Source organism: Pseudophryne corroboree, chromosome 7 (assembly GCF_028390025.1).
Source record: "Pseudophryne corroboree isolate aPseCor3 chromosome 7, aPseCor3.hap2, whole genome shotgun sequence".
Lineage (NCBI taxonomy): Eukaryota > Metazoa > Chordata > Amphibia > Anura > Myobatrachidae > Pseudophryne > Pseudophryne corroboree.
Genome location: NC_086450.1, coordinates 8390979 through 8412142, shown reverse-complemented (window position 1 = coordinate 8412142; position 21164 = coordinate 8390979). Strand labels below are relative to the sequence as shown.

The 21164-nt window shown below is 43.8% G+C and overlaps 1 protein-coding gene and 1 long non-coding RNA gene across 2 annotated transcripts in view; one reads left to right on the top strand and one right to left on the bottom strand.

The window, feature by feature from the left end:
* The window catches only part of INO80D (INO80 complex subunit D), a 90364-nt gene extending 77312 nt beyond the window's left edge, over nt 1-13052 (top strand). The window contains exon 10 of the mRNA XM_063932658.1: nt 29-13052. Coding sequence (XP_063788728.1) covers nt 29-1182 — 1154 coding nt within the window. The 3' untranslated portion in view covers nt 1183-13052. The remainder of the gene's footprint in view (nt 1-28) is intronic.
* Nucleotides 8835-21164, bottom strand: part of LOC134944090 (uncharacterized) — a 220758-nt gene continuing 208428 nt past the window's right edge. Inside the window, exons 3-4 of the long non-coding RNA XR_010181845.1 lie at nt 13134-13257; nt 8835-8919 (exon numbers count right to left, since the gene is read on the bottom strand). This is a non-coding gene — a long non-coding RNA (uncharacterized LOC134944090). The remainder of the gene's footprint in view (nt 8920-13133; nt 13258-21164) is intronic.

Below are 21164 nucleotides of genomic sequence, written 5' to 3'. Positions count from 1 at the left end.
AACATCTGGTTTAAACAATGTCTTGTAGGTAAGAATGGAGAACTTCTCCCCACCACTGAGGAGGCTGAAGAGCTGGAGAGGGCTCTTCAAGCAGTCACATCTCTGGAATGCCTGAGTTCCATAGTGGTGCTTGCCCAAAGTGATGGCGCTTCTAGTCAGGACCTCTCCGATCGTGGCATACCGTCATTCTCTACAGGTTCTGGAGGCCAGGATATCCACTCTCTGAGCCGTGGAGATCACGCGGACCTCGGAGAGCTGCTGAATGGGCGTATGGTTCATGAAAACTTTACCAGTCTGGAACTGGACGAAAACCTCCTTGGTCGCGCTACCTTGTCTAGCTCCTCTGCACCTCTGAGCGGACATATTCAGAGGCAGTACTCATCCTCCGTCAACGTTGGCCTTACTTCTGCCACTCTGATAAGCCACAGCTTGCTTGAAGAGAGGTCTTTCACGGGTACATATCATGGATTACACGCATCCCAGAGGCCTCTACCTGCAGAGATCCTGAGCAAAGCAGAAAATGTAATCACCTCAAAGCAGCAATACAGCAGCGAACATTCGCATTCGTCTCCCCACGGAAGCCATTATGACAGCGAGCATGTGCCGTCACCATATAGCGACCAAATGACGTCCCCGCACGCCGCTGCCTTCGGTGAAGGCTTAGCGGTTACCTTTTCTTCAGAGGTTCCCATTATTACACAGCACTTGCTCACCAACCAGATGGAGGTCCCTCTAAGTGGGGTGGTAAACCCCCGGACTCACTGGGGGAACCTTCCTGTGAACCTTAGTGACCCATCCGCATTCAGCACCTTCATCAGCTCCGACGGGCACCTACTCTCCACGTCTCTGTCCACCCCTCAAGCTGTCTCTCATTCAGAGGCCGCACAGCCTACTTTCTCCACTGTGACCCCTAACAGCTCCAACATGCTTCCGGGGTTACCGCAGACCAGTTTTAGCGGCTTAAGCCCCCCACCCTCAGAACTCATGGATTCCACATCTCCCAAACAACAGCTCCCTCAGTTTATTGCAGCCTTTGGCCATCAGTTGACTTCTCACAGTGGCATCCCCAAAGACCTACAACCCAGCCATAGCTCAATCGCTCCCCCGGCAGGATTCGCTGTAACAGGTGCCACATCTACAAGTACCAACAACACCTCCTCCCCTTTCACCAAACCCAACTGATCCTGTTTCTTATACAGACGATCGTTGTATGCTCCTTGTTTTACTCTCACCACCTTTTCCCTGAAATATTTTTCGGTTCACTTTGATGATGGAGTGGGGGATGGGGGGTTAGGTTGTCCTCTGCAGTGTCCTCCTTGTGCTTTGATAGCACCGGTGTTCCTACAGTCCTTGTTTGTTGGCTTCTCCCATATTTCCTTCTCCCAGGATTGGCGTTGGGTTCTTACACGTTTTCTGCGTGACTTCTGATGCCTCATTTCTGTACTAGCCGGTATTTGTATTCTGACCCCACATAGTATATATTTATCGGTCGGTGTATGCAGGCAGAGGGTCACCTAGGAGAAATCAGGTTTGTGTGTGACAGCAGGAAGAGTGCAAGAACTCACACTTGGATTTAATGCAGGACGAACCCAGTGTCCACTTCTAGAGAAATTAAGCTAATCTTATATTGTACTGTGTGTATGTGTGTGTATGTATGTGCGTGTGTGTTCTAGCGTCTGGAGAAGTTCCACGGATCTGGGTGGGGGGTGGGGGGGAAGTGTCGCCAGAAATCTTGTTCCAAATTTTGCATCAATTCCATGTTTTATTATTTTTTTGTACTTTTCACTATGCGGATGGAACCACAGTTATCTTAGCTCCTCTGCTGCACCTAGGTGCACCATGGATTATTAGCATAAGCCCTTCATCTATTGTTCTCAGCTGCAATACAATACAGAGAGAACAATACATCAGGGGATTAAGTCATTACAGCAGGGGATTAAGTCCGACTGCCTTGGCTCAATCCTATTAAAGGCCAAGATAAATATGGATCCATCTATATGCTCTGGATGGTAACATGGGCTAAACCGTCACGGTGAGAATTAGGACATAGAGGACTACAGTGATTGGAGTGAGCGGGCATGTAATGCGCTCTTTGATTCCGTTGAGTACATTCTTGTTTTGGTGTTTGTCCCCCCCTCCTCCGCCCCGTCGGCCCTCGTTGATTTGTGGTAAATAAGAATTATGCTACTGATTCCGTTGAGCATCATGGTATGTGTTTTCCTATTTTGTAGCTGGGGGTTATGCATGTGGGTAGTGGGGTGGGGGCTTATATATGGAAATGGCAGGTGTCTAAGGCTGGGAGTATTGATAGGACACTTTGGCTGCCCTTTGCTGCAGAGAGTGGTGATCACCAGTTTGCCTCTGTTAAATAAATATATTCAATATTCCATTGCTTATTTAAGGAACAGCCGTCTCGTACAGACTTTATATAACGTGTGACCTTTCAGATTTGTTTGGTTTGTGTCTCAGATTATCCCCTTGATGTTTCATTTACGTTTTATAATCCAAGGTTTCTTTTATAAAGACCCCAGAGGAAGATCATTCTCATTGATATTGCAATCCTAGTAAATTTCAGAGCTTTTCTGTCCAGCAGAGTAATATTCCGTATCTTAAAAGTAAGGTGTGCTTCGTTGCCTACAATCACCTCCTCCGCTAAGGCGGCCTTCCTTATGGCTTTTCTACTTTTGGTTGGCTTGTTTCCTGACTGGTTTATTTGATTTGTGTCAAGAAAATGGAAACGCGCAAAGCTACAAATTCGGTTCTACATACCTAGAGGTGGTGTTGTCCGTTATGACGATGGGTGTTGTATGTGCTGCATCAGGGCCACATCCTTACAGAGCAATGCGTGTTCAAAGGCAAGAGGCAAAGCTGCCCCTGAATAAATCCTTGTACATTTTGGGTTTGCTGACATATTCCATATTATGCTTCGTTTAAGGCTTGACGAATCATTTGGCCATCACCAGTCCTTTAGTCACTTGCAACTATAAATGATTATTCTTCTGCGACTCTCAGTTATACAGGGAATCTGTCCCCACGGGTGCACCAGTTACATATAGTGGGCACAGATAGCTAGATACAGCGCGGCTGCAATTGGCAGATTGCAATGTTACCATAGTTCCAAAACTTTTGTCACAAAACAAAAAGGCTTTTTTGGCTATAGTTTGTCATGGTTATTGACTCTGGGACATCAGAATTGCTAGTAAAGGGACCAAATATGTCAAATTACCATGATCAGAAGGCCCCGTGTGACCGGTTGGAGGTGAATACTGGCAGAAAATCACTAAGGGGGGAATCCAGTTTGCGCTGAAGTCAGCCCGATGCCGGCACTTATTGGGGATTTGTTTTTTCGGGACCCGCTGTGGTCCTGAAAAAAAATCCCTGAAAAGTGCCCTGTTTTCGCGGCTGCAAAAACACATAGGTCCGTGAACTTCTTACGTGCTTTTGGCCGAAAACATGCAATTTTTCTGGCAATAAAAATGGGCTCTAATTGGAGTACCCAGAAAAAAATAATTTTTGGTAAAGTCCTTTTTTGCTGGCCGAAAATGAGCGGGGCCAATTGAATTGCTCCCTAAGTGGGAAGTGATCATCTTTACAATTGATTCATTTCCACACATGACTCCTCATTGATCTAGACAGTATTTGTACTAATGCTCTTGTGTCATGGGATAACACTTTCATATTTTCCCATGTAAAAAGTGAGGTTTTTGGGGAAGAGTGTCGGGGTGTGTTCTGCCCATCTTGTGCGTCTGCTAATTAGTCTAAATTGGGAAGTTATATTCTTCCTTTGTTATTTTTTTGTTATATGTGGGTACGAAAAATGAAAAAGGGCTTAATTGTGCCAGCGTCAGGGGGTTAGATACACCAGACATCGTGCTATGAGCTATTTATCTACAGTCTGAACAAAGGGGCAGCTTTAACGTGTTATATTGTTCTCACACGTTACTATTCTTAAATGGTACTTTAGCCAATCAGCTCCTAAGTGTCATTTTTCAAACACATGACAGGAGCTGATTGGTTGGAGCACCATTTAAGATTAGTAACAAGTGATAAGAATATCGGGGGTCATTCCGAGTTGATCGCTAGCTGCCGTTGTTCGCTGCGTAGCGACCAGTGAAAAAAACGGCTAATCTGCGCATGCATATGCACCGCAATGCGCACACGCGTCGTACGGGTACAAAGTCCTTTGTGGTTTTGCACTGGTTCTAGCGACGATTCCAAATGCACAGCCGATCGCAAGGAGATTGACAGGAAGAGGGCGTTTCTGGGTGGCAACTGACCGTTTTCTGGGAGTGTTTGGAAAAACGCAGGCGTGGCCGGGCGTTTGCGGGGCAGGTATCTGACTTCATTACCGTGTCACTCGTCGCAGCAATCATCGCACTGGATAAGTAACTACAGGGCTGGTCTTGTTTTGCACAAAATGTGTTTGCAGGCGCTCTGCTGCACAGGCGTTTCGCACTCCTGCAAAGCGAAAATACACTCCCCCGTGGGCGGCGACTATGCGTTTGCACGGCTGCTAAAAATTGCTAGTGAACGATCAACTCGGAATGACCCCCATCACTTGTTAAATCTGCCCCAAAATGTAAAGCTTATGTCCAATTTTGGACAAATTCACATCCTGGTTCTATCACAGCGTAGTAGGGTTGAACTCCTCTTGAGTACCGTGATCATTCCTCTTGAATAGCGCTGGTGCGAAGGAGGTTTCTTATACCGTGAGTGCAGGGTGAGATGCCCCAAACCTCAGTTGATGGTGTAGGCCAGGTAGCAGGGATTGTCTGGAACTGGGCAGCTCATTTCAGGGTTTTTGGTTTGCAGTCACTTTCACGCGTTTTGTTATTTTACAACACTTCCAATCTGATTTGTTTTATTAATTTTGGGGAACTGTTGGCAAACTACAGCACACAAGGCACCTTCAGTGGTACATTGTAAAGTATTTCTTCGTTGAGAATGGTGATGAATTACTTGTAGTGGGTGAAAACATGGATGTTACCTGCAGTATGTATAGGTCAGTCTGATACAATGGTACAATTAAGAAAAACATGTTTAAAGATTCAGCACCAGTCATACACTTACAGACAAGTAGGGGTGTATTTACTAAAGTACAGGTTTTCAAAAGTAGAGAGGTTTCTCATAGCAACCAGATACTAGATAGTATTTTCTAGAAGGAAGTAGAATGGGCAACAACTCCACATTTAGTAAATATACCCCTTAGACAGTGCACTTTACTGCTGACCCTTGTAATAATATTAGGGATCACCGCTTAGAGAGAGGCGTGGTGGTCATCCGCTTTATAGAAGAAGTATTGTATGCTGGGAAGTACTCCGCCCTGTGATAAGAACGGAAAGACCCGGGGGCTGATAACGCCCTTTTGCGAAAAGCAGAAATGTATGCACCCAATTCAAGATCATGATCTTATTTAATTTTTGTTAGAGACTTCACTGGCATCATGTACTTTTAGTCTTGGGAACTCTTTTTTTTTTTTTCTGTGCGGACGTGAAGTGACCGCACCGGTGGTCCCCAAAATGTCCGCGAGCAGAATATTACATTGCTAAATTTTATAGTAATTTTTTTTTTCAATTACATGTTCATTTTGCACTCTTCAAGAAAAAAATAATTAAAAATAAAAAGTATTAAGAATAAGTCTTCATTTGGCCGCTGGCTTGAGTTATTGCAGACTGGGAAATTACAGTGCATGCTTCTTATTTTATTAAAATGTCTACAAATGATTTTAAAAAATAAATAAATCCCAGTCTTTCATTTCTCTTAGGTAGAAGCATAGAAAGCTGGAATGTGTAGGTAGCACGGCATTGAATGCGCAGATTCAGGCCCTTCTGCAACATTATTCTAAGGGCATGAAAATACACACATCTGTCTGGAAGGCGGACTTACCACTTAATGCCTGTTCTAGCCTATACCTAGCAGAAATCCTTGGCGGTGCGGGGAACTGTGTTATTCTGCTTATGGGAGTATGTGCAATTACTGAGAAACATTGTCTTGTGAAAGTCATATGGTTACTTAACCACAATTGGATTTATTAATGAGTTATAATAATTAGTACGCCTTTCTGTGTCCACCTAGCGATGGATTTCAGCGTTTCCACTTGTTTTGGTGACAGCTGTATAACGTACGACTTGTGTCTTTACGAAACCCCTTGGCTGACGCAGGATAACCGCATCATACAAGATTACATTTATTCATAAGGAAATCTTACTTACTGGGTAAACAAGGCAATTTTATTTTCCGCGTTGTCACTATTGTTGATCAATTCACTCTACAAACAGTAATTGTCTATAGACACAGACTACAAAAAGTTACATTGTGCACAGTTGTATTTGAAGTATTGGAGTTATGATTGTAAAAAGTCCCAATTAGGATAGCTTGTTGCAAGAATAGAGTAAAGTAAAAATGCACTATATAGTGTATAAATGTTATTGATTATGCAAATGTTCTATTTATATATAGATAAGGTATCGTAAAGAGATTTTGGGTTTGCTGTTTCTGAAGGCAGACGTCCTGTAATCAGAATACAATGATCGACAGGTGGCAGTATCAAGCAGCTACGGATGTTGTATAATTTAGAATAATTCCATATTGTATGGCTGGGATGAAGACCCATAACTCTGGGTTAGGTCATGAGGTTATACAGGTTGAGTATCCCATATCCAAATATTCCGAAATACGGAATATTCTAAAATACAGAATTTTTTGAGTGAGATAGTGAAATCTTTGTTTTCTGATGGCTCAATGTACACAAACTTTATGTAATACACAGTTATTGAAAATATTGTATTAAATGACCTTCAGGCTGTGTGCATAAGGTGTATAAGAAACATAAATGAATTGTGTGAATGTAGACACACTTTGTTTAATGCGCAAATTTATTAAAAATATTGGCTAAAATGACCTTCAGGTGTATATGAAACATAAATGCATTCTGTGCTTAGATTTAGGTCCCATCACCATGATATCTCATTATGGTATGCAATTATTCCAAAATACGGAAAAATCCGATATCCAAAATACTTCTGGTCCCAATCATTTTGGATATGGGATACTCTACCTGTAATACTGAAGGTGTTTAAAGGAACAGAGAAACCCTCCTGACCGCACAGGTCTTGTATTTGGTGACGGGATAGACTTAGATTGTAGGAAAATGTCGTAAAGACATTTGGAAGTCATCAAATGGGCAAATAAATGTTATAAATATTAGGCACATTTGTTTGTTTTTACAAAAAATTACCATTATCCAAAACTTTTTATTTTCTTTGATGTAATTACTCCGTGCAATACTATAGTTACGCTCCCACTTGTGACCTCTATAATGGAACCTGTACTCCAAGAGGACAACCTCTGTAGGTTATAAGTCCGTGGTAAACCTTAATAGAGATACTGGAATGTATTTACTGGTGGAGGTGATGAATGTACAGAGGTTGGCGTGTTGGTGCAGCCTAGCCGTGACATTTTTCATCCCGTTTGTTGTGCTTACAGGACAGTAACATTTTACACCGTAGTCACTGTATATAATTTCCTCACTGGCAGGTATTCATAGCCAGAATTCCACTATTTCAGATTCTCCCATGAAAAGTGCGGCTGTGGCGGCCAATTATTAATGAATTTCTTTTTAAAAAAACTTCAAAAAATTGCAAATTGAAATAATTTAATCACGTAACGTGTAATGCAGAATGAATCGATATAGACCTTCCGTAACTGTACTGACCGGACATCCAATGTCCTCCCGCATGAACCCATCTGAATTATCATGTATTGGAAGTTTTTGCAAATCTATGTAAGCGATCATTATACTATTATATATAAACATTCCTTTGATGCAAATTTCCACTATGATAACTTCAGCGTCTTTCCAGTCTGTAAGTGATAATGGAGTTATAGGTTTGTAATGAAGGAAAACAGAAATGTTCTTTAGATAATGCCCCAAGAAACCAAGAAGTATCCTGCGCAATCTCTAACGCGCTCTCCTTGTGTGATCGTCCGTCCCTGTCTATATTTATAGCACATCTGTCTTCTATAAGGTTTTTTTTGCTCCCCCCTTTAAAAAGTGTAAAAATGTTAGGGGAACAGGTAACAACCCCAAGGGTAGACTGTAGTACATAGCAGCCGAGAGATCACACTAGTCCAAGGTTTCTGGTGTATCTGGTCTCAGACCGTTTTATTAAGCAGATAAATAAAAATACAATTAAACACGTTGCCTGCCCGGCACTTCAGTTGTGTCCACATACACCTTTCCCCAATTTAGCCATATGGCCAAATTTGCCGTGCAACCTTACCTGCAAATTAGCCATGTCTTGTGATTTTTCTTAAAATATACTACTTTAATCTGCTACTTTATACAAATTCTTTTGCAGGAAAATAAAATGGGAATCTGAGCATTTTCTAACTAAACAGAAAACAGAAACATACAGTACCTGACTATCCTCTACAAACACATTTGAAAGTTTGCGCAAGTGTAGCTCACTTGTAGCAAGTGCTGTCTCTTTTCCCCAAGGCCGTATGAGAGAGAATGGCCAGGCTGACATGCAGGTGCAATCGCTAATTAATCTGATATAAGGCTGAAGGCCCTAAGACCCGAACTGGGCCTAATGATGGAGCCCGCCCTCACTCTCCATCCATAACCCCAAGAACCCTTGTCTGGCTTTTATCAAACCCTGTAAATAACACAACTTAAACACTTTCCTTTGGTTTTTAAAACATGTAGGTTTTATATATATATATATATATATATATATATATACATATATATATATATATATATATATATATATATATATATATAAATGGCTCCTAATCCCCTGCCACCCGTCCTCTCTCAAGCACTATAGTGTACTTGTGCTGTTCAGTTTCTGCTGATTGCCTGGTTGTCCAGTTGCAGCCGATTACATCACTGGTGTTGCAAAAATCAGAATTCTGAGCAAGAACAAAAAATTGATTTATTTTTTTCATTAAAATACGGCCAAAACCATTTATCTAAATATACAATTATTGTTTTCTAATATAAATCTATATTATCTATTCCATAATAATTGGTGTGTGTCATTGTTACATAGCGTATGTAGCAGTGCACAATATGTACAGTTACAGGGTAAGCCAGTGTGTTTGCTACATATGTAGCTCCCGCTTTGCGCCACCCTTGTTTCTGGTTTCGCTGACCTGACGGGTTTTTACTGCCGCCTTTTTTTTTTTTTTTTTAAGAAAAAAATATATAATTTTGTAATGAATTGATTCTTGGAACAAAAGCTCAAGTGAACGAATCTCATTTTAAGTGTTCCTGTGAATATTAATAGAAAATACATTTTGTAGTGAAGATATATATAGAGAAAGTGTAAGTAAACCTTAAGCCTGTATAAACAAGGTGGGTTGTCCCATAACAGAGCAAACCTAAAGTGAAATAGTTATATCTATGTTTGGAACAAACATCATCCCCGCAATCAACAATTTATTTCTCTTATTTGCGGGAACGTTGCGTTATCAAAGCCTTTTACAAATCGGGGACTGCAGCACTAACATAGCCTGGAGTGCGCACTCGCGTCTATCTACTATTCATCCATGCCGGAGTTGAATTGTGGACTACAGCTGTGATTTGTTGGTTCTCTCTCAAGGTCTGGTAGTAATCGCTCGCTCTGTTCTCTGACGTGCAGCGGCAAGATGCCAGGGCATGGCCGGGGTGCAGTGTTACGAGTATGACGGTGTTGGCGGTCCGACGTTTGTGCCCCAGTAGCTGCTGTAGAATTTGGTGTCTCTCAGGGAATCCCCTTGGTGGAAACAAGGGCCGTTACAATGTTAACAGAATCTATTCATTTTACTATGGCGTGCATGAGTGTGTGTGTTGTGCGTGCTTGTGTGTGGACGTCACGCATTCTGTTTTCCAGGTTAACTTCCTATATTGTTTTTTTTAATCTTCTCAGCTTTAATGTTTTATTTAAGGATATCCCCTTATATGTTCCCCTGTCTTGAACTTTCTGAATACCTAAATTAGATTTTAAGAGAAAAAAAGTTATATTAATTTATGCTAACATTGCCTCGTAAATTATACATTTTATACTAAAGCTGTATTGAGTGTATTGAATTATGTTGCAAATGTGTATTTGATAACTATATTAAAATATCTATAAACAAGCTTTTTATTTTACTTTTGAGATACAAAAAAAAAAAATGCCCAAAAAAAAAATAATGAATTTTTTTTACACTGGAATTACGGTATGGCGTGTTGCGGTGTAATTGTCCTTGCTACCGTGCAGATCTGTTCGGGGAATGGGCCCTCTCAGCTATATATAGGGGTATACAGCTCATTGCTGTGTGGCATATGTCAGGGTTTAGCACATCTGTAGGGCTTAGCGAAGTTTCTATACAGACGGATACAGTTCCCCAATGTGTACTCTGCCAGGTACATGTTGTCCCAGCTGAAACAGAGGCATAGAATAATGAAAATACACTGGGGGAGAGGTATCAAACCTATAGAGGACAAGTCAATCAGAGGTTTGTTACATATATTTATGGAATACATGCTATAAGAAGGTAACACCTGACGGGTTGTTATGGTCAGTGTATCCGCCCGCAATCTTTAGGTTTGACGCCACTCTCTTAAAATCTGAAATAGATTGATAATTTGGTTTCGAAAACACGTTCTCTATTTTGACCCGAAACTCCAACCTTTAAAAATGTGTAGCTGTGTGTGTATATATATATATATATATATACATATATATATATATATATTAGTTTTATAATGCAAGACGTATTGGAGACTAGTTTTAATGTGTGTAAGTGTGTTTGTAAAGTGGTGCTAATTTGTGTGTGAATTCATGTTTATGTGTTTAGAGGCTATTTACGTAGATGTGATAAATCCTGACACGTCCCACATCACAGTAGTAGTGAGTATTGGGATTCTACTTCCCCAGGTCTCTCTAACCTCCATTAATAAGATTTTATTATGAAGTATAAAATGGACGGGCATATTTATGGTCTGGTCTGTAGGTAGCCACAAAACCCGCCGCTGTAACGAGCAGTATGCCACTTTTTGGGGTACAGAATAGAAGGCGAGCGGAAGTGTCTGCCTCCTGTATCTTACAGCACTTTTTGCTCCTATATATCCCACAGTGGGAGACAGGAGATTTATTTAATTAAAGCAGCAATCCTGCACAAATGATTTGTTTCTTTAAATAGCAGGTGAAGTACCTTTTTTCAAGCATGCGTCGGAAACGTTCACTTCCCCGGCTTTGCTCATGCAAGTTTTCATTTGCCAACCAATTAGCTAAACAGACACAGGCCCTTAGCATGGAATGAGGGGGCTGTCACAGTTCAGATAGAGCTGAGAGGGGTGTTGCAAAGCATCTCTGCTTGCTATATTATGTGCCATTTGACTGTGGTTGCCATGGTAGTCCAGAATCATAAATCCTTAATGGTAGTATGAAAAAAAGTGAAAATGGTAAACATCACATTCTTATAGCCTGCCACTGTTTGTTTGCATATATGTGTGTGTGATATAGTCTCACATTTTTCTGTCATGGGATTGCTGCTTTAAGATTTAAATGAGTATTGAACTCTTAAAGACCATTAATGCAAAAGATTAAAAAGATTATTACTAAAGGATTCTATGTGCCATTTTAATTTGTCTGGGTTAATTTCTAGAATGTCAGTGGTAAAGGAAAATCATATTTATTGTAATCCAGTGGGAAAGAATGGGTTCCTTTGCTTTGGAGAATGGTGACACACAGTATAGCAGCTGCATGGTAGCAAGGATCTAAATGAATTTATGTAACACTTTTCTGCTATGGTTTGTGTGTTAACCCTTCAATGCCAGTTGTAGACTTCTGCACCCCTTTTTTGCGGTGCGTCCAGGCAGCCCCTGGGAACACGCGGCTGGTGTACCTATAGGTTTTTGTGCACAGACTTTTACTTTTAGCAGAAAATTCATTGGATTATTTAAACAAATTGTCAATTATATTTGCATTAACCTCTTAACTGTTAGTGTCCAGTGGGTTAATTTTTTCTATTCTTCACGTAAACCATGATTTGTGTGTATTGTTGCTATTGTTTGACAAAAGACAGAAGAGCAAAGACAAGCACCTATTAAAGAAACCCCCCTAAAAAAAATGACGTTATTAGCAAAAACAAAATATTTTTAGACTTATTTGGCCTCGGGAACTTGACTAGCAATGGCAAAACCCACTGATGCTTCAGGCTGGTTACCCACTGGTGTCGCTTTAAATAGCAGTGTCGCCGTATGTCGGTCGTGTTTGACGTGCGTGAGCTAACTTTGAACTTTTGTTCGAATGGGTCAGTCCTGTAAGACACAAGAATAAGTTGCCTCCAAGACACACCAGTGTCATTATAACCAATGGAGTGTAATTGCCATACCAGTTTGCGTGCTGTTTGATGCCAGTGGGTAAGGGCCGTAAGTCAGCCAAAAGTTAGTCACGGTACATATATTGTTTTGTGAGGTGTTCCACTCATTTTACAATGTGGGCTTGTGGTGTTTTAAGCATTCTGAATGGTCCACCTCCAGTCTGTTTTAATTAGTATATTACCATTGTTTTACAAAAAGGCATCCTACTTCCATCTTAGTGCGTTCTATGCTCCTGGTGTGAAACGCGTGGTTCCTTTCACCATCTGCACCACTGGCAATGTAGAGACACTGACTATGAATGAGGTTACTACACAGAAACCTACCTGCCTGCCTGCCTGCATAAGGAAATATACCCTATCCTTCCCGTAGACTGCTTTGTAATGTAAGTTATTCCGCATTTCACAACTATTCTGGCAGCGAATGTAACCGCTTTCCATTTCAATGAAACAATTGCAGAAGAATCTTTTGTTATCTGGTCTTTTGTTTAGTTTGTTTAAGGGTTTTTGTATACAGAAGTTTACATTTTTATGTATATTTTTTCTTGTGTAAGAAATAAAGGAAAATGGGTAAGAGGAAAAAAAAAAAACCAATCCCCAATGTAATATGTGTATAAAAAATGTGTATTATCTGTATATAGTGTGACAAAATGATTCTTTTCTTTTTGGATGTATTAATAAATCTTGCTGTGAAGTTATCTCGGCTTGAGTTGGTTTCAAACATGCGTTACAACACTGGAATTGAATGTAGTAACATCTAGCAATAGACAAACACTCACGTAAAGCAGGGTCACGGGGCAGATTGATTCTATTCTACAGTTTAAGGTTGGCGCTAGCAGTGCCGAGGGGTTGCGTCTTCACCAGATATGAATGCAGGGCGGTAGGGTCTTCGTAGCCGGGATCCTGCAGATGGTGGAAGTAGGAGTAAAGTGAGTTACAACGTAGCGATGGTTCGGTCACACACCGGATAACAGTTGGTACACAAATGTCAGGGGCATAAGATCATTACCAAGAGGTCAAGCATTAGTCTGGTACATTGATAACACCGGCAGGATATAAGAATGCATTCTCTCGCCGAATGTTGCACGTAGTGAGCTTTAAGTAGGAGATCTGGATTGCAATCTGGTGCCACGGGCGATGGTCCTTTGGCCGCAAGTTGACGTTCAGCAGTGACCCGTGCACCCGCACCTAGGGGATGGTGTCGGCAGCCACACAGACTGGATCCCAGAGAAGAATACCGTGCTAGATGCACCAAGTCTTCCAGGCCTGTGGTGGAGAACCTAGAACTAGGTGACGGGAACGGAAGGTAAGGGCTGGATGTGCACATGAGGTGGCCGTGTCTCCAGTTGTGACAAGCAGCATTTCCCACATAGATTGGTTTCCTTTTATATAGCATGTAAAGTACCCTTTTTAATCATGCATGTGATTGGTCCATTTTGTTTGCTGTCAAACTTCAAATAATTATATCCTTTTTAAAATCTCTCTGCCAGCCACATACACACAGACTCACAGCTCTCAGATTGACATGTAAAAGGGGAGGGGTGGGGGTGGACTTTACACTGCACAGCGCAGACAGATCAGAGGAGTATTTCAAAGCATCTCTGCTCACTACATGATGATCAGGTAACTGATTATTGCTGTAAGATCTTTACTATAGTGTTGGTCTCTGGGGAGCGGCCAGCCATCTGGAGGGAGAGAACCCAGGGCCAGCCCAATATAGTATAACTTAGTACAGGTCACTGATTTATGGGCCGGGTGGTGGAGAAGCCAATACAATCTTCCTTATGTTCAGAGATCTTAGAGCTGTCAGAAACTTGAGGGGAGCAGGGGGATCCTATAGGAAGGGAGCGGGGCTCCAGCTGGATCACACCATATGAAGATGGCGCCAGTTCAGCAGTCCAGTCTCACAATGCAGTGCTGCCAATGTATGACTTTGTTACAGTCTGTTTCTATGCTGCTGTAATAATACAATCATGTTACACGGTCACTGCTCCCCAATTTGTGTATCTGCAGCAGTCTGCATTGTTTGCACAACGCAATAAGCCAGTGGCCGAGGCGTCACTTGTTCTGAATTCTAACAAGACGTCCTGTCCTATTCCTGAGCTCTGTAACCGTGTACTTAATGCTAGAAAGATGGGTACACGTCATTGTCATATCTGTAACGGGTGCAGTGTGCGGTGGACGTGAGCCACTGAGTCCTGGGGGCCACACCGTGCATAGAGAATACTAACCCGTCCCTCTGTGCTGCACTAATCCCCATTTGATGGTGCATAAGCTGTTAGTGTTTATTCTAGCACCCTGCACCTTTCAAAACGTGCAGTTGCTCTTTCCTGCCTGGGGTGTCACTCTCTGCTGTGGTGCTTCTCAGCACACTCTGGTCTGTATTTCAGTGCAGAGATACAGACCTGAGTGTTCTGATAAGCACCAGAGCAGAGAGCGGCACCCCAGGCAGGAAAGAAGAACTGCATGTATTTTGAAAAGGTGCAGGGTGCTAGAATGAACACTAAGCTGTGTTACTGGAGATGTGCCTAGGTAGAGCACAGCGATCACTGGCAAACTGGTGCGTGCCCGTGTTCCTGGAGATCAGCGTATGCGCAGTAGACTGGCACAGTGCCAGATGAGGGGGTGGTGCACGGGTCCCTCTCCTCTCTCTCGGTCAGTCCCTGGCGCGCACACCTCATAGATGGTGCCTGATCCTGAGAAATGCAAGGATTTTCGCTAGTCCTGCACATAGCCAGCTCAGCAGTACACCTATGTGCAGTACATGTCTTCAAAGAAACAAATTCGGCAGCCGCCAGTTTTACGGGACTTTCACTGCATATATAATGTAGCACTTGACAAAACACATAAATATTCCAAATCCATTGCTCAGAAAATAAGTAAAAAAAAGTGTAATTACTGCGCTTGTGGATACATATTTCACATAGGTTTTATGTTGTATTTAAATTTGATGTTTAATAAAACTAGCGGCCCTCCAAATGTATGAATTAATAAGAATATTTCAGAATGCCCGTATAATATAATCACATTTAATAAAACTCACATATACACAAACAAGTCACAAGCCATAATATACAAGCTTTCAGAACAAATGTTAACAAAACTATTTGTCCTCCCTTTCACAGATACAGTATGTATCTGAATAAAAATACCTTTTTCTAAAATAACAGGAGCAATATAATATTTCTTTTCACGACCTCCCAATAAGTCTCTCTTCCAAAGTTAATATATATTGTTCAGTTTTTTTTTGCAACAGATGCAACCAGAATGGTCACTTGTATCCAAATGTTACCAGTTTTGGATGGTCAGAGCTCTGAATCAAAATAAAGGTAATATTGTATTGCCGACGTACTGGCTGGGAGTCACTTTCCAGGCTGAGTTCTCTGTTTTAGGGGTTCAAACCAAACCCTTAATTATATGCAGGTCAGGTGGATCAAATTGCTCATGAGAGTGTAATTAGACACATTTTATATATATATATATTTCTGTATACTAATTCCTAACAGCGCCAGGAGTGGTAGTTTCAGTTTCTACCAGTGTTGAAGTATCTAGTGTTCAGAAAATAAGTTGTGAAACTTTGTAAATACTCGCAGCGTCTAAATTTAGGTCACTGCGAAGCTACAAGTTCCAGCCGCAGGAAAGAGAAAGGAAGTTGAGTATTAATAAACCTTAATAATTAAAAATCATGAACTTATATCACAAACCGCACCAAGGGGGTCATTCCGACCCGATCGCTCGCTGCAGTTTCTCGCAGCGCATCGATCGGGTCGGAACTGCACATGTGTCGGCGCTGCAGTGTGCTGGCGCATGCCATCCGTCGTTGCCTAGCGATTGCCTCTGAGGCAGTGGCGGTCGCTGGGCGGGAGGTGGCTGGACGGCGGCGTTAAGCCGCCGTTTAGGGGGAGCTGTCCGGCCAACGCAGGCATGGCCGGACCGTTAGAGGGGGCGAGCCACGGCGGCTGCGTGACGTTACACGCATCCGCTGCAGGCCGGGGAGCGAGGAGTAGCTCCTTGCCAACACGCTAAAGCTGCACTGGTCGGGAGCTACTCTTGAAGTGCAAAGGTATCGCCGCTGTGCGATGCTTTTGCACTTCTGCGGGGGGGGGGAGCCCTGTGCTGGGCGTCCCCCCGCATGTCAGTGTGAATGATCGTAGCTGTGCTAAATTTAGCACAGCTACGATCAACTCGGAATGACCCCCTAAATGTCTGGGCGTTGCTGCAGATGACGCAGCGACCAGCATCTGTTCCGCAATTCAACTCTCCCCCCTTATTGTAGCTTTCTTGCTCCCTGGTGACATTTATGCAGATAATGCTACACGGGCTAATGACGTCTGATGATGTTCTTTCCTCTATACGACCATAGGCCAATGGAGGCTACTAATTATCTGCGAGATCCGTTGGATCCTGTTTCTCTGGAACATTGAGGATGATTCATGATATAATTCTTAAGAAAGTGTCATGTCGTCTGTGATTGGTCTGGATTCCATTGATCCATACTGATTTCTACACAGGATGCATTGTTTTTGTTATTCATTTTTTCTGCAGCGGGGTACACTGGTATTCCACAGGGAATAACATCGGCGTGTAGAGTTGGATCTTGATCCGAGACACCAACAGGTTAAAGCTTTGACTGTTCCCAGGATGCACTGCACCGCCTCCTCTATAACCCCGCCTCCAGGCACTGGAGCTCATTTTGTAAGTTGGTGCCTGTAGAGCAGGTCACTAACAGGGGGGCTGCGCTAGGCAGCTCTGAAAAGAGCTTTTTAAGAAGACTTCAAGGGCCGCAGCACTTTATATGTCACTGTGACATACTGTGCTGCGGCTCCATCACCTCCCTCATCGGCACTGCATACTCCCGCGGCCGAGTTCCCGGGTACTTGCAGCGGAGGCACACCAGACTTCAGGCGCACACTGCTGACGCTCTCCTGCACATCAGGGAGGAGGTAAGAGGGTCCCCAGGTGGGACCTGCCGGTAAATCGCAGTCCCAGAAGATGTACCGCACCGCAGACGTGGACACTGTACTACGCAGGGACCCCACTATATCCACCAGGACAGGGAACACAGGTCGGATTTACTTAAATCCGTTTCACATAGGCTCCACAGTACCCGGTGGCTCTGACCTGTAGCCCCTCCCCCAGCTCCGGGCGCCATCTACTGCTGGTGTTACCGCCTGGAGCTGCATTTCTCTCTCCCTCACTCCCTGACAGAGATTTTAGAGCCATCTTCAAAGCTGCGCTGATGTCCGGGACTGCAGGGCAATGTCTCCTCTGTAAAGTCGCCTGTCTCATCAGCGCTGTGCATTTACAGGACACTTAAGTATTCTACATGTCGTTTAGACTGTGTTAGTTAAGCACAAGTGTACTGCTATATGAATATTTAGTACAAGTATTCTGTGATATACATCCAGTATCTACTGTGCATTGTTATATCTATATTCATACATATCTATATGTAGTGTTACTAGTCCAGTGTAGTTTATTGTTTATCTGTAATAACTTCTGCATTGTACCTATGACTGAGTGTGCCTGTAGCTGCTGTGTGGATTTCATTCTCCTGTATCACACTACTTGCTATCACTATATTCTGTACCCTCGGGGGCTAGGTGCGTCAGGGCCTCATATATGTATAGTGCTATACAGTATAAACTGCTTGGTATTTTTTACTGTGTGTTTGTCACCTCATGCCGCTTAAAACCTCTGTTTTGTGTCCTGTGTTTACTGTCACATAACACAGGGGGTTATTTGCAGGTATTGTGTTTGGTTATATTGTATTGTTACGCTCTAAGGCTACATTGCCTATAATGTCTGCCACGCAGGGCGGGAAATCCGTGGACGCTTCTGCATCATTAAGTGCTGGTGCCACGGATTTACCTGAGGGGGAATTTTTAGCTGAGGGTTCAGGCACTGGATGCCATACACCCAGGGCCGGGCGACAAGAGGGGTCTAAGGGGACACCTGTACCAGGCCTCAAGGATACGCCACTTAGTGACTGGCAGGGTTGTGAGCCATCTTGTCCAAACAGGGCAGCGAGCTGTAGGTTGTGTGGGCGCAGCATCAGAGTGGCAGGAACCCCTCACACACAGTGACTGTGAGGCACCAGTGTGCGCCCAATCTTCCGGGTTCAGCTCTGATGTAGGCAGTTATGGGACATAGCAGCAGCTCCGTTGGCCAGGATTCCCGTGCCCTGCACCAGTCTCCTCTGGTTGGATGTGAGGGCCACATGGTACCTGCTGTGCGGTGTTCGAGACTGGATACTGGGTAGTGCAGTGCAGATAAGCGGCTTGGTAAGGGGATACAGGGCTTTGGGATGGGGTAAGGGAGTCGGGAAGACGGAGAGATATAAATAAATGGGTGTAGTCCTGACCGCCGGTCAGCTTACCGACGCCGGGATCCCGGCAGCATACCGACGCCGGGATCCAGGCGGGGAGGGGCGAATGCAGCAAGCCCCTTGCGGGCTCGCTGCGCTCGCCATGCTGCGGGCTCGGGTTCTATTCCCACTCTATGGGTGTCGTGGACACCCACGAGTGGAAATAGTCCCTGTTGGTCGGCATGCCGACCATCGGGATAGTGAGCCGTCGGGCTGGTGGAGGAGGTCATGTGACTGTCGGTCAGGTGACCGGCGGTCACATGAATACCACCCAAATAAATATATATATTTATTTATTAATTAATTTCTTATATAGTGCAGCAAATTCTGAGGCGCTTAAATATATATATAATCTGAGGGGGCCCTAGAGATATCACTGTTCCGGGCCCCAAGATTTCTGTTGCCAGCCCTGCATACACCTCCCAGTCAACCCGCAACACCTGTGGCCAATCAGGACCCACCTTGGGCATCGTTCTCAAGTATGCTGAATACGCTTGTGACACGTCTTACGCCACCTGTGGGACCTCCTGTGCCATTGCAGCCACATATTGTCCCTGTTGTTAATCCGCCTTGAGCAGACACACTGTCTACCCAGTTACAATCACTAAATCAATCTTTAGTTAAACAAAAGTCTACCCTACGCGCCTCTGTGGCCAAGGGGTTTACTAAGCTGGCCGTTTCCTCCTCACAATCCACTAATATGTCAGATAATTCTTCTGATGAGGATGGGGAATATACTGATCCATCAAACACTGATACAGTTGCTTCTGATGTGGACTCTGCAACCCGGGTTGATGTTCCTGACCTAGTGGAAGGTATTAAGCAAACAGATGATGAGATCGAGCCCTCTACTGCTTCTAAGAAACCTGATAAGTTCAAATGTCAGCAGGTTGCTAAATTAGTCTTACCACATTCTGACCATTTAATTGACATACAGTACGTCAGGAATCCTGATGGTCTCCAGTAAATACATTTTCCCTGTTGAAAAGATGCTAGCTCGTTATCCTATCACTGCGGAGTTCAGTAACAAGTTTGAACTCCACCGCTGGTGGACTCTCTTGTCGCCCGTTTTGTAGTGTCATCTACTCTGCCTGTCACCACTGTCACCTCACTGAAGGAACGACGGATAAGCGTGTGGAGGGATGCCTGAAGTCTATTTACTCTCTTACAGGTGCTGTACATAGACCTACTATGGCAGCCTCCTGGGCTGCGAAAGGAATTGAAGCATGGGTCCAGGCAATTGAGGATGAGCTGCCTCAGGATTTTTCGGACACTGCCAGACAATATCTGTCGTTTATTACCACAGCCTCCCACTATATTCAGGAGACGGCCTCTGACACAGGTGTTATGGCAGCCAAGGCGTCTACTACGTCTATCCTGGCTCATTGTATTATGTGGTTAAGGTCCTGGAAGGGGGACCTGGACTCTAAAAAGACCTTGGAGGTGCTCCCTTTTCAGAGAGACATGCTTTTTAGGGAGGATCTGAACAAGATTGTAACTGACTTAGCATCTTCTAATACTGCGTTTCTCCCAAGTACTAATCCTTCTGCTCCGAAGGCAAAGAGTACCACTTTTCATTCCTTTCGACCTCCAGGGAAAGTAAAAGGTCAGACGTACCCGAGACAATCTCGTGCTCCCAAAACCACTAAGTCCAAATCTAAACAATCCTGGGCTGCCCGTCAGCCTGCTTCCAAACAAGACAAGCCTGCTGCATGACGGGGCGGGCCTCCGCCTGGGGGACCCCAGGGTGGGTGAGAGGCCGACTTCTGCAGTTTGCCCAGGTCTGCTTAAAGACTACTTCAGATGCCTGGGTGCGGGAAGTTGACTCTCACGGATACGCACTATCTTTCAATCAACGTCCCCCTTGCCATTTCTGCTCAACGATTATCCCTTCAGATCCATTGAAAGCGCAAGCAGGGGATACTATTCGACCCTGTTTCTAGTTCCGAAGCCAAATGGGTCCTTCCGGCTGATACTCAACCTCAAATCATTGAACAAATTTGTGAGAGTGTCCAAATTCCGTATGGAAACTCTGCGCTCTATTGTACTGGCTATGGAACCCTGGACATACAGGATGCTTACCTGCATATACCTATTGCCATTTCACATCAGCAATAATTGCGGTTTGCTATTGACAACCTACATTATCAATTCCAGGCTCTGGCATTCGGATTGGCCATGGCCCCTCGGATCTTCACCAAGGTCATGGCCGTGATGACGGCCCTTCTTCGCTGTCAGGGAATCAGGATCCTGCCGTAACTGGATGACTTACTGATCCTGGCGAACTCCCAAGATGTTCTCCTCAGTCACCTGGATCTGACGGTCCAATTCCTACAAGCCCATGGGTGGCTCATCAATTGGAAAAAGTCCTCGCTGGTACCTGCTCGGAGCATGGTGCACCTAGGGGCACTGTTGAACACACACAGCCAAAGGTTGTGTCTGT